Source organism: Centropristis striata, chromosome 6 (assembly GCF_030273125.1).
Source record: "Centropristis striata isolate RG_2023a ecotype Rhode Island chromosome 6, C.striata_1.0, whole genome shotgun sequence".
NCBI lineage: Eukaryota > Metazoa > Chordata > Actinopteri > Perciformes > Serranidae > Centropristis > Centropristis striata.
The window spans coordinates 34,176,100-34,190,555 of NC_081522.1; the positions used below are offsets into that span (position 1 = coordinate 34,176,100).

Here is a 14,456-nt window from a genome sequence, read left to right on the forward strand (position 1 = left end):
GCAAATATCAATTAGCAATTTAGAAAGTATAAAAAATGACACTCAACTGCAAAACAAGCGTTAGAACCAATGTTTCCCACAGGTTTTTCTGAGACGATGACCAAAGTAGGTAGGACCTGTTGCATGCTCCCCTGGAGAAAATTTTTGCCCTAAAAGCTTGAATTTGGTGGCCTCTTGCACATTCTAATGCCACTATTCCACCTTAATCATTGTATATTTTAATTATTATTGTAAAGGTAAATAACCCTGAGTAAACCAACAATTTATTAACTTTATTCAAAAAGCTTTCAAGGTAAGTAACAACAAGGTAACTCAGTGTTCTTTGTGGAACGCATTTTTATGCAGGTGCGTATGCATGCACACACATGCGTAAATCGCACTGCGGTTGTAATGATTTCTAATTTCAGGGTAACCTAATGCCCATATGGTTTTGAGGAAGGGCCAACGCGAACACTGCAAATTATTTGTTTCTTACCAAGATAAAAAGAAACTTCGATTTAAAAGTGTTAGATAATTTATCTTGTTTTAAGAGCGTTCAACATGCTTATTTCTAGATTTAACAATCTTAATTTAAGAAATCTTGTCAAGTGAAATTATCTGTCCATGCAGCAAGATCATTTTCTCTCAGATTTAGTGTTTTTATCTTGTTTTTAGACACCGCTTTTTTGCAGTGAAGCCATCATGAGGCTAACAGGACTTTCTAATTTTCCTTCTCTACCATCTTCCTCTTTCTCTATTTCAGGACGTGGCTCTATGTGTCCAGCAGAATAAATAAAAAAATGAAGCGTGACAACCAGCAGACATTAAATAATTACATTATTATCTAAACATTTCAGCTGACAGCCATCAGTTTGACTAGATTCCATAATTAAGGGAATTTAAAGCCAATGTTGCAAATTTGGCAACAAATACAGAATGAAGTGTGTTTCCATCAGCCGGGCAAATAAAGTGTGCAAGGGTTCCAATGCTTCCACCCGTCAGCTGTTAATGAGCTCATTATTGTCCCTCCTGCTCATCCTGCTCAGGTTCGACTTGTATGGAAACATTTCAGCAGCTCCCTCCCTGTGGCTCGGCGGTGCAGCACTGAGCGCGCTCAGATTCCCTCCGGTGACGAGATGAAAAGGTGCTGGAGCGCAGAGCGGCGGGAAACAGCAGCACCACGTTTGTTTCTGAGAGGGACGACGTGTAATCACAGCTCCTCCGACTTCCTGCTGAGGACGGAGGCCAGCGGTGGCCCCCCTTTACTGGCTGATTTGTGTCTTTTCTCCGGCCTCCCTGGACGTCTCCACTGAGAGAGCACGCCGCACGCTTCCCTCCATAACACCTCCATTACTTTTCATCAGACGTCTCACAGCGAGGCTGTAGCTGCTGCTGTGAGATCAGCTGGAAATATTCAGACTGAACACATCAAGACACACAGTGGGTCTGATAAAGAACTGATAAATCCAAGGTTACGGTCACACAACCACCGACTGTTCTCATAGAAATTGCAGCTACTGCTGCACTGCTGCTCCGAATGAAGGAATTTTCTCTCTCTGCAGGAAGTCCTCTTTACAAATAGATCTTATGTGATATGGAGGATTTGCTTGGAGAACAAAATGCTGTACAATGGTTCAACCACACTGTACAAAAAAAAACAACTTGTTTTTACGGTTAAAAAACGGCAGCTGTGGTTGCCAGGATTTTACCGTAATAATTACGGTGCAACTTTTTTTAACAATATTAAATCATTATTCCACCTTAATCATTGCATATTTTAATGAATTGTTGAAAAAGTATAAAACCCTGAGTAAGCCAACAATTTATTAACTTTATGCAAAAATCTTTCAAGGTAAGTAACAACACGGTAACTCAGTGTTCTTTGTGGAACGCATTTCTATATTATTAATATTCTAATATTATGGTAAAAGGATATTAACACTGTTGATTTCACGTTTAAGATTGACATTTAAGTCCATATTTTACAGTACAGATATAAAGTTTTTTCATCAAAAGAAATGCTGTTTTGCCATATAATTGACAAGAAAATACTTTATAAATGCTGCATAAATTAAAGATTTTACCATTAAATAACACAGTATATTTTTGTTATTTGGTGTTTAGCACATTTAACAGTTTTTTTTAAATAAATGCAAAAATTACAGTGATTGCTTGTATATATATTACAGTATATTTTTGTTTCAAACATGGTTCCAGTGTATTTTACAGTGGAGTAATGTTTTTTTTTTTTAAACTAAAAAAAAAACAAAACTGTTTTGTTTCATTGTTACTGAAACTGAATTAACCCATTTATCATTTTACGCTCTTTTACTGTCATGGTTTAGCAGTTTTTCACCGTAAAATCTAAAGACATTTTTTAAAGTGCAGACTGACAACTGAAAGAGCAGAAAGAGACAAAGATCCCTCAGAGCAACAGTTCAACAAGAACAGAAGAAATCTGTTGGAGATCTTGTTGGGCGAGGCCACAGCCAGCAGTGAAGCAAAGAAAACTGTTGCAAAAAAAAACCCCTAAAATAACCTGCCAGCCATGAACTCTCCATAGAATAAAAACCATCGTCACCTCCAACTCTTCAAGTGGATCAGTCCATAGGTGTGTTTCCACCGAGTACTTTTTGGAAAGCATCTGATTTTTTTGGCTCCGCCCACTAGTTAGTTCCCCTTTTATAGCGGCTAACCAACGGAGTTTGAATGTGACAACAGACCGACACGGCAAGCAGTGTTGGAAACTTAGCAACTGTCGCTATATTTAGTGACTTTTCAGACCCCTCTAGCAACTCTTTTTCAAAAAAGCGACTAGCAACAAATCTAGCGACTTTTTCTGGTGTTATTGGAGACTTTTGGAGACTTGTTCCTGTTCTTAACGAATAGCGCCATCCCAAAGCACTCACAAGCGGCCCAGTCCTCCCACAGCAGTCTCTCCAAGCTGCAGTCAGCAGAGCAGGAGATGTTAACCCCTCAGCGTCTAGTTTGCACCAGTCTGCAAATGAATCACGCATGCACGAAATTGCCGCTAACCAATGAAGTTGGGCGGATCCCCTCTCCCAAGCCACACCCATGTGATGTCAGAGGTCAAGCAGGAAAGGAAATCAAGACAGGAAGAGGATCTGAAGAAATATACAGATAAAATGGATCACAAAGGACTGAAAGTGATGGGAAAGGAGAAGGAAAGAGTAAAGCAACCCTGCACAGGCGTTGTTGATGGACCAGTTACACTGTTGTGGTTCCTGGTTTCACTTTTGCTCTTCTGGCACAGAAAACAAATTTAAAATCAAGCAGTATTCTCTTTTGTGGGGGCATCAACTACCTGGAAGTTTGAATCACGTATTTCTTCTTCTCTTGGGGCCAAAGCTTATTCAAATGTGAACAATATGTGTTATGCCAATTTTTAAAAATCTCTGGTAAAATAGAAGATAATGATGGAAAACAAACTGCTGATTCCAAACTTTTTAACAGTGGTGGAAATGTGATTTTATTAGAACTAAAATGTTTTTCCAGGCGGGATAACTTCACAAATCCAACCAACCAGGTGTTGAAAAGAGAAAAGAGTGAGAAAGTTCCACATGAACACAGAGTGCAGTGGAGACGCAGTGGATTAATCTCAGGTATCAGTGAACACCTGAACACCTGCGAGCGCTGCATCACCGTGCTGATTAATGAACGGCCGCGCCGCAGATCCATCCACTGCTGCCGCCGCCACCGCTCAGCACAGTTCATTTATCCGAAAAGAGAGGCGGCCATTTTGTAATCGCTTCATTCATCAAAGACGGCGTCCAGGAGGAGGGACGCTGCTCGGCTCCCCCGAGGACCAGAGGAACAAACGGAGAGGAAACGAGGCGAAGGACAAACAGATGGGGGAGAATAAAAACTGTGTTACAGACAGAAACTATTATTCCTCTTTTAAAGAATGGACAGATGAGAAAATATCCCTTTTTATTTTGTTTTTATGCTTACTTTCCTTTTCTTTTACCTTTTAATGTTTACTTTTATTTTGATGTTTTCGTCCTTTACTTGCCCTTGTTTTTCTTCTTTACATTTCCTTTCCTTCAAGTCTAGTTTAGCTTATTTTTCAGAAGTTCACTTCATTCAACAAAGAAAAAAATGTTTTCTCTTAATTATGAGATACAGACTTTCATAGGATCTCACTGACAATATTCAAATCGTAAAACTAGAACGAGAACGATCAGTTGGCCGATATTATCGTCCAATATTGGCCCATCACCAACAAATTGGTATCTATTGGTATCAGCTAGGGTTGGGAATAATTAATCGATGCTTGATTAATGGTCGTTATGAATTTGGTCGATTACATTTTTTAATTTAATCAATCTGTGTATTTTTTAATTTTTTCCACAGCATGAATTACTAGGTTTAATTTTATACAAAACACAAAACACATTTAAATATGAAGCTTACTGTGAATACTAACCTCATGTCTCTTCGGGGGCTAAAACATAAAACATTGAACTCCTTGACGTTATATGTATATGTACAGTTTAATCTCACTTGAGTTTGTTTTACGATAAACAGGATCAAGTCTCTTTTTGTCCTTTCAAAATAAAAGCATTGCTTATCAAAACAGGCACAGTACTCTATATGTATCTTTTATTTTGCCCATGTATGCATGTTTTTTATACATGGAGTATGTATAAAAACATAAAACATAAATAAAAAAATAACGATTCATCAATTAATGGTTTGTTAACTTTATAGATGCTCGAGTTGGCAGGTTTCTTCTAAACGCCCATCCCTAGTATCAGCATATATGTTCTTATAAGCACAGATGAGAAGAATATATAATGCAGAAAATTATGCTTAATTACAAATGGTGTCATTATCCTGTAATTTGTCCAGCAGAGCTCTGGTTCTTTCCTCTGTTACCTCCTCTACATAAGGACGGTACGGCTTATCCCGGGAGTGAGCAACCTTTACTGTCAAAAGAGACATTTTTGGCCAAGAAAAAAAAATTCTCTGGAGCTGCAAAACATATTTGAGCCTTAACATTATTATGATTATAAGGATCGTACAGCCTGTTAGGTATAAACTAGCCTATTAATGGAGGAAGGTACACCAAAAGGTCTAGATCAGCATTAAATATTGTGTTTTTATCAGAATGCAGTGAGGACCCTGGTGCAAATGAGAGGCAAGACACTGAAGAAACTTCTCAGGAGATTTGGAATCCACAGTGAACGTAGATAGCGTAATTTAAGAGTAGCCACAGCTTTTAAAGTTTGGTAAATTAAGAGGATGAGACGCCAGGCCCTCGAAGTAAAACACTGATTTAGATTTAGTCAGATTTTTATAAATTTGGTCCATACACTACACATTTTCACAACTGAAGCAAGTACAAATGACTTCGGAGCTACAACAATGGAAAATAAAAATAAAAATGTCATGTTAGAAAAGGTTATTTTCATTCATTAAATCCATTTTCAATCTGAAATCGGCCTGAAAAATCCCATATAGTTACAAATCTCAGAATTTGGAATTCTTTATGGGTTATTTTTTTTCTGCATTTACAAGATACCGTTTCATTATTACAAAATAAAAGCTTATGTGACACAAATGTCATGACCAGTGGTGGAAAGTAACTAAATACATTTACGCAAGTACTGTACTTAAGTACATTTTTGAGGTACTTGTACATTACTTGAGTTTTTCCATTTTATGTAACTTTATACTTCTACTCCACTACATTTAGAGGCAAATATTGTACTTTTTACTCCACTACATTTAGCTGACAGCTTTAATTGCTTTTCAGGTCGAGATTTAACCTAAAAAACATGATCAATTTTAATTCAATTAATTATAACAGTATATTAAGTAGTTCAATGAGCCCTGCTTACATAGAAGCATTCATACAAATAATCTAATAATATATTTGGAATATATAAAAAATCTCTCTTAGATCTGAGATCATATTTAAGTCTGTTTTTTTAAGTGTGTTTTTCTTTTGCTGCGTCTGTAAAATGTGTTATTCTCTTCTCTTTCCATTATATTTTCTTCTCTCGTGTCTCAGGTCAGAGCAGGAATTACCCCGAACATCTCAGAGACCCTGAACGCACCACTTTTCCTCTGCCCTTTTCAGATCGTCTCCACCTGATGAGAAACAAAAAGGTCTCGTCTCCCGTTTCTTTGTTTGTTTGTTTGTTTGTTTGTTGTTTCACCACATGGACTCGGAGCCTCGTGGTTGTTTCCTCACCGTCAGTCTGGGAGCATTAACGTCTGGAACAAAACAGCTGCAGGTAATATTCTGACATCTTTTCACTTCTCTGCTGAGGGGAGGTAGATAAAAAAAGCATCTGCAGACATTATTCAGGATTCAGCTCCAGTTTTAATGATTTATGTGAACAGCAGCTGCAAAACCAAACTTTTTAAAAGCAGAAATGTATTTTTTTTCTTCCTCCTGATGAAGTTTCTGTCTCTATAAACATGTGGGTTCACTCTTGATGATCATGCTCCTCAGTGTGACCTCCTCTGATTCACGCAGGTTTATCTCTCCACACAGGAACCAGAATTCACAAATCACCACATACTGACAACCATGAATCCAAACACGATGTGCAAAATGTAATGAAATAAATGAATTCAGTGATGCACGCGGGCCAATTGCGGCCCCTCATGACGATATTTTGTGGCCCTTACCTTGATATGAAAGTTTAATGTGAGTTTCATATGAATGGCACTTAACCGTATTGTGTGGGGAAGGTCCCTTTAATTACTTTTTGTTGGTAATTTTGTGTCTTTTTTTGATCATTTTGTGTCTTATCTTAATAATTTTGTGTCTTTTTTAATAATTTTGTGTCTTTTTTAATAATTTTGTGTCTTTTTAAAATAATTTTGTGTCTTTTTTGGTAATTTTGTGTCTTTTTTTAGTAATTTAGTGTCTTTTTGGGGTAATTTTGTGTGTTTTTTAAATAATTTTTTGTCTTTTTTGGTAATTCTGTCTTTTTAAAATAATTTTGTGTCTTTTTTGGTAATTCTGTCTTTTTTGGTCATTTTGTTTCTTTTTTAAGTAATTTAGTTTTTTTCTGTCATTTTGTGTCTTTTTTTGGTCATTTTGTTTCTATTTTAAATAATTTTGTGTCCTTTTTTGTAATATGTTAGTGTTTCATAAATGCATCAATATAAATAATATAATAATATATTTAGAATATATAAAACAATCTATGTGGGTCCATTCTTCATAATGAGTACTTTTCCTTTTTGATACTTTAAGTATATTTTGATGCTGATACTTTTGTACTTTTACTTCAGTAAGTTTTGAATGCAGGACTTTTACTTGTAGTGGAGTAATTTCATAGTGTGGTATTAGTACTTTTACTGAAGTAAGGGATGTGAATACGTCTTCCACCACTGCTGCAAATGTATTTCAATAACTAGAATTTATTTTTAAGCTCATATTACTGTTTACTGCTTGTATTTATGTCTAATATACAGTGCTGCTTAAGACATTTATTAAACCACCTGACATAAAAACGAGAAAACATAAAAAGCTTGTTTAAAACTAAAAATGTAATTGCTATGAAACACATAATTATTAAATTATTATATATTTACAATAGACATGTGCAATTTATTGCATAGTTTTGCATATTTACAGAAAACTGTGAGTGAAAAACAAGATTTTTGCAATTAAAAGCTTGTGAGTAAGTCTGATTTTTCTCCATAGGTGTTGCATCTCACTACTTACTGCAAACTGACAAAACCAAGATTACTTAACGTTACAAAAGTTCCTGTTTTGGTCGAAGAAAATCAAGTTTGACCTGAATCTTGCTGCTGTTTTTAAACTCTCCTGCATCACTCAGCTGTGAGTGTGACTCCACACAGAGCTACACTCAGAGTCTCAGAGGGTGAAAGGGCCCGACGCGGATTAAACCTCAGACTCGTGGGTTAAATCCAGCCGAGGTATTTGAGCCGGAGCTTTGAGATGTGAGAGGACAGACGAGAGCCGACTGCGGTCGTAGCTTTCTCCTTTTCTGGTGGATTTCAGCAGCATAACAACAAAAAGCAGCACAAACGGCTGCTTCAGATACAATCTGACATAAATACCAACATGCAGCTGAAAGGTCACGCAGATCCAAACACAGCCTCGTCTGCTGGGAGCTTTATTTAAGACCTTCTGAACTTTGAAAAACTGGTTTGTTTATTTTTTAAGTAAAGAGTAAAAAAAGAACTTTATTTATCACAGATATAAAAATACATATCGGGAAAATGCAGGTATGATAATGACGCACAGACCTACAGAGCAAAACTAGAATAGAATACAAGACAATAAATGTAAAAAAATAAAAATAAAGCAAATTTTGCATGAACAAGAGTATTGAACAAGATGATGAACAAGATGTATTTATGTAAATACTATAATACAATGTATTTTTAAAAATTAAAAATATACAAAAACAAGTGTACAAAAAGATGGTTGTTATGACTTTTAACATATTCAAGGGAATTATCTTAATTATTACTGCACTATTTACAACTATAATACTTTTTACTTTTTTTAAAATAAAAAATAACTTAATTTATAACAGAAATGCTAAAAATACATATTGTTTGTAAAATATAAATGTGTAATGTATATGTAAAAATAAAAATAAAGTGAGATGCAAAGTGCAAATAAAGTTGTATTGCATGAACAAGAGTATGTTTCAAAGATGTATTTATGTAAATGTATTACGATTTTTTTTTCAAAATTAAAAATATACAACAACAAGTGTACAAAAAGATGGTTGTTATGACTTTTAGCATACTCAAGGGAATTAACTATTTATAACAGAGATAAAAAAAAAATACATATTGGGAAAATGCAGATAATACTACACAGACCTACAGAGCAAAACTTAAAAAAGAATACAAGAAAATAAATGGAAAAATAAAAATAAAGTGAGATGCAAAGTGCAAATAAAGTTGTATCGCATGAACAAGAGTATGTTTCAAAGATGTATTTATGCAAATAAACATTGCGATTTTCTTTTTCAAAATTAAAAATATACAAAAACAAAAGATGTATTTTACGTTTGTAAGGAGGGAATTATTGTATTTTTTTTACTGCATTGCATATATTTACCAGCTATAATCCTTTCTGATTCAACATTTACGTACAAAAAAAAGACTGTGTATAAAATATGATTATTGAATAAACTTCCCAACTGCATAAAAAGTGGCTTACTTTACTTTTATAAATATATAGGCTATAATTCTGATATTTCTATACTTTTCCTTTAGTGCATAACTTTATAATGAAGTATTTATAATTTGCAGTATTGCTACTTTTACTAAATTAATTGTTCTGAATACTTTGTCCACCACAGTGCTTATGAGCCTCATAATCCTTAACCTTCTTAATATTTTTGTCATTGTATATATTTCAGATTTTGGCTTCTTTTTATTGATATTTTATATTTCACTCTTTAGTGTTTTTTGCTGCGCCTGCTGCAGAACTGTTTCCCCTTTGGATGAATAAAGTTATATTCCTATTATTTTCTTATTATTAAGTTTTTAATTTATCTGGACGAGAGCAGTTTTATCTCCCTGAAACATTGGAGAGATTTCAGCGTTCATGTTTTCTTAGACTGCAACAGAAAACACAAACTGACATAAATACCAGCGTGAACACGCAGCTCTGTAAAGGTCACAGAGAAGTTTCAACTGAAATAAAATACTCTTTCTGCTGGACAGTTCCAATGAAATAAAATCAATAAAACCACTCCTGTTTGTAAAGTACCCCGCAGTTATTAGCTTCTTTGAATAAATTAATGATTAAAGGCAGTGCTGTGAATGTAAAACATAATAACATTTTTCTTCCCTTTTCTGCTCTTTTCCTGATCAGTCAACCAGTTTATTTTGTGATGTCTCCTATCTACCAACAAGCTGCAGCTCCTGGTCATCCACTGCACCGAAGAGGTCACGGAGAGTTTAAAGCAGGTTTGGTTTGTGAGTTTTTTCAGAGAAAAAGAGGAAAGTAAAAAAACAGGAAGCTGCTGATGAGTCTCAGAGCTCAGAAAACAGGTTGCAGCGTTCAGCAGCATCGAGTCTGCTGCTGAAAATATCCTCCCAGAGCAGCAGAGCACGTTCAAGCTGCTCCCACCACTGACAGCACCAACCTTAACCTGTTCAACTCCAGAAAAACAAACCTTAACCTGTTCAGCTCCAGAAAAACAAACCTTAACCTGTTCAGCTCCAGAAAAACAAGCCTTAACCTGTTCAACTCCAACAACACCAACTTTAACCTGTTCAGCTCCAACAACACCAACCTTAACCTGTTCAGCTCCAACAACACCAACCTTAACCTGTTCAGCTCCAACAACACCAACCTTAACCTGTTCAGCTCCAGAAAAACAAACCTTAACCTGTTCAGCTCCAACAACACCAACCTTAACCTGTTCAACTCCAACAACACCAACTTTAACCTGTTCAGCTCCAACAACACCAACTTTAACCTGTTCAGCTCCAACAACACCAACCTTAACCTGTTCAACTCCAACAACACCAACCTTAACCTGTTCAACTCCACTTCAACACAACACAACTTCTGGTGTTTATCTTCAAACAGTTAAGACATTTTGGGAAATTATGCCGAAACATACACATATGCTCAGCTAGAGCTTCATCAAACTGGTTAGGTGTAATTGTTCTGAGTGGAAATAAACCCAAACAGAAGGAGTCAGCTTTCTACATTGCTCAGACTGCAGCTCACATTTGAGTTACGTTACAATTTTTATGGGAAATTCGTCTTCTGTCAAGCGTAGTGTTTGCATTCACGTAACTGCCCGGACCATATTTCTGTTCTAAAAGCCATCAGAAAAGAGAAAAATCCACCTTCCATCAACTTCAAAGCTTAGTTACATCTCATTGAAAGTGATCATTTTGGATAGTTTATCGTAATTGTAAAAGTCCTAGAGGAAATCAATGCTCATGTGAGGAAAAACAACATCTGAAGATAAAGTTGAACGAGAAAGCATCTGAATTTTTATTCAACTGGAGCTTTTCAGAGGCAGAGGCAGCAGAAGAGACTGCAGAGGTTCTTTAACACAGCTAAACAACTGTTCCCAGTCTCTGAAAATCACCAGGAGAGCCTGGAAAGTCCCTGCAGAGCAGAACGAGTCCCTCCAGCTGTTGTCGCCGTCTCCAGATGGCAGAAAGAGAAAGAGAAAGGAGGAGACAGCCGGTGATGAAATGCAATGCAATTCTGGGCTGTTCCCATCTGGGCTTTGACTTCCTGAACCATGCGGTCCAGATGAGAATGTGGAGTTTAGATTTAGATTTAGAGTTAGAGGGGAAGCTGCAGATATCTGTGCGTTTGTTTCCATAATAAATGGCAAGTTTAGCCATAAGCTGTGAACTGACCTCTTCAAGTCACATAAATCCCTTAAAATCGCAAACCAGGAAGTGCCTTAAGCTGCATTCTACCAAAAATTCCATGGGGGGGCGGCGACGAAGGTTGCAGAAGCATTTTGGTCCATTCATTTCAATGCAAAATGAGAAAATTTCTCACCTGATGTATTACCTCAGAATTTTTTTTTAGGACAACACTATGGTCTCAATCGCTACTAAAAACTCTTCTTCAAGACAATATGATGTGAATAGTTTATTGGTTTATTGGTTTAAATGGTTCAAATTATAAGAAAATAGAAGATAAAGAATTGTAAGATTTGGGGCGTGGCTACCTTTGATTGACAAGTGGCTGGCGAGCCGTCATCAAAAGTGAAGCAGAACAATGCGTATCCACGGCAACATGTCAGTAAAGTTGTTGTTTTTTAAAAAGTATGTTTACCGGTTTGGTCTCATATCTTTTACCCTTTTCACTTAATGACAGTTTATTTGAACATTTTGATCATTAAAAATGTCTTGTTCAGTGTTTGGTTGGACTAACAGACACTCCAAGGAGTCGCTGTTCATTTTTCTGAGGTCAGTAATGTACATTTTGTCCAAAAACAAGATGGTGGCACAAGATGGAGAAGAGTGTAACACTGAACTCGATGCCTCAAACGGGCCACAAACCAATGGGTGACGTCACTGTGACTACGTCCATGATGTATACAGTCTATGGGAAACTTTAGTTTTTTAAAAATATATACACTCCTTCTGAATTTCATGCATTCTGTTTCAAGCGTCAAAATCAGGGTTGTAAATCAAGAATCAGAGACTGCAGAAAACGTTGTGGACATTGTCGATGCTTCACTCAGAGACAATAAAAACTATGAGACTCAGATGATCTTACGTTGAATATTTTATGATTTAACTTGATCAAGTGAAAAGTCACCCTTCCATCAAACACAGTCTGTGATGTCAGTTCTGGAGACTCTCTGTTCTGGCATTGTATTTAATGCAAAAGCATATTTTCAGAGAGAGAGAGAGAGGAGCATCTGGTGCCATGTTTAGACTAAACAGCCTTGGTGGGCCAGAGTCAACGCTCTGTTTTTGGAAGAAGCTGGTACAATTTGAAAACTGGGACTTCCTCAATAAATTAAAAGTTGGTTATAATATGCAATATGATGTGCAAAATTCCACAGAAAAGATACCTAAAAATTGCAGGGAGGAGGTTGAGGTGGATCAACAAAAATATCAGATTTTTAACATGATAGGCTGCTGTTTGTTTCCTGTTTGCAACTGACAGTAACACAGTAGTAATTTGCTCCCAAACCACGCTGTTTTCTCATTGAAAATGACAGATCTAAGGGAAGGTCTGTGTAATATTAAGCTTGGACCCGTTTGGTCCCCCTAATTAGATCTCAGCCAACATAAAAGTAGAGTGAAAGTATTGGTCTCTGAAACTGCAAGTAGAATTGTTTTATTTTGGCCTATTCATATGAATATTTCTGCATACTGGAGTCTAAAAAAGTCTTGGAATTGCAAAAGATGGTCTTTGACACTGCGATACAAACATTATAGAAAAATATAAACAACAAGCATTTTCATGTTGTTCATGTGAAATATATTGCAGTATCGCCCAGCCCTAGGGCTTGTTAGTATTAAATTAGACAATGTAGCTTTGTATCACGATATCTCGATATTTGTTTTTATCACGATATGGTATTATTGCCCAGCCCTACTTGTGGATTCAGTGAGCCCAATTTTATATATGTGTGATGATGTAATTTGCCATAGTAGCCATTTCTCCAGTTCTCCAACATAAACGGCAAAAGAGGTCGTGTGTCAGTACCCAAAATTACAGCACGTAGGTTTAGGGCAAAAAACATCCTGGTCAGGCGTTATAAAAGACAGTTTAAACAGTAAATAAATGTACATAAATGCTGGAAATTAAGTAGTTACAAGGGTCACGTGAATGCCGCAATTTACATAAAAAACGTAAGTCATGTTCAAAAAGGTGATTCACGTAACTTTTCTTTTGTTTTCCGTGGGATGTGAACCCCGCTCTCCTGGGTCCTGGAAAGTCCATCCACCACCCCAACCTCCAATCAAACCAAGGAATCCGCCCTTTTAAACTTTACTTGCCTGTCAATCACTACTACATCAGCAAGGTGGCGGCAGTCACATTACAGTGGATGGTGAAATTCGTTAATATAGCTTGTTTTTTGCTGCCTGTACACACGTCCTACATTGACGTTTTTGACAGGTGAACAGGCTGAGAAATCTCCAGATGTCAAAAGTTTTTGATACTAAATAAATTGTGGAATTCAGCGAACTGGCTGCGTGCACATGAAATTATGTTTTTCTTCACTGTTGGTTAATGGTTGGCTGCTGTAACTAGAGGCTTCATGTTTTTATAACACACTTAGTCTCAGGTCAAGTCAATAAGCTGTTTTGTGATTTTAACGCTCAGCCCAGGCATCAGCATGAATTTTCAGCATTTTACATTTGTGCAAATCCCAGATACACTGAACTGAAATGATGTTTTTGTCCTGTGATGAAGCTCTCTGGGAGGGTTTATTTGGCCCTTAGAATCACACGTGGCCTGAGCCGACAGCAGTCACAGGACAGGGATCGTCTTACCGTCGACGCAGGCCGGTCTGGCTCGCGTCGTCCCGGCGATCTGACCCTTCCTGCAGGCGCAGCGAGCCGTCTGCCGGGCGATGGTCCTCCTCGGCTGGCTGCTGTCCCGGTCCAGAGTGACGATCTCACAGGTCCCCGCCGCCAGCTGACCTGAGGGACCAGCAGAAGCAAACCAGGTTAACAAACTGTTTCAAGTCAATTTACTTTTCTGTGCCTTTTCTGAGCCTGAAAATAAACAGTTACGTTCGGCTCCCCAAATGATTTTGAGTTTGAGGTAAAAATGTTCATAAACACGTCTTTTCTGTGTTTTGAAGCGTGACCATAATAAGGGCTGCAAGTCTCCTGGGATAAAAGTTTTAAAAGCTGCTGCTGTGATGCTGAACCAGCTTTAAAATAACACTTCAGTGTTTTGACTGACAGCTGCTGAACATCTGAACCGACTCACAGCTGACTGCTTCTTGTCAGTCTGTCAGTCAGCCGGCCACGTCCTCCCACACTCATCA

General features: G+C 37.1%; 1 protein-coding gene across 1 annotated transcript in view; it reads right to left on the reverse strand.

Moving 5' to 3' along the window:
- Positions 1-14,456, reverse strand: part of LOC131973824 (chemokine-like protein TAFA-5) — a 69,662-nt gene that overhangs the window by 31,832 nt on the left and 23,374 nt on the right. The window contains exon 2 of the mRNA XM_059335917.1: positions 13,954-14,103. Coding sequence (XP_059191900.1) covers positions 13,954-14,103 — 150 coding nt within the window. The remainder of the gene's footprint in view (positions 1-13,953; positions 14,104-14,456) is intronic.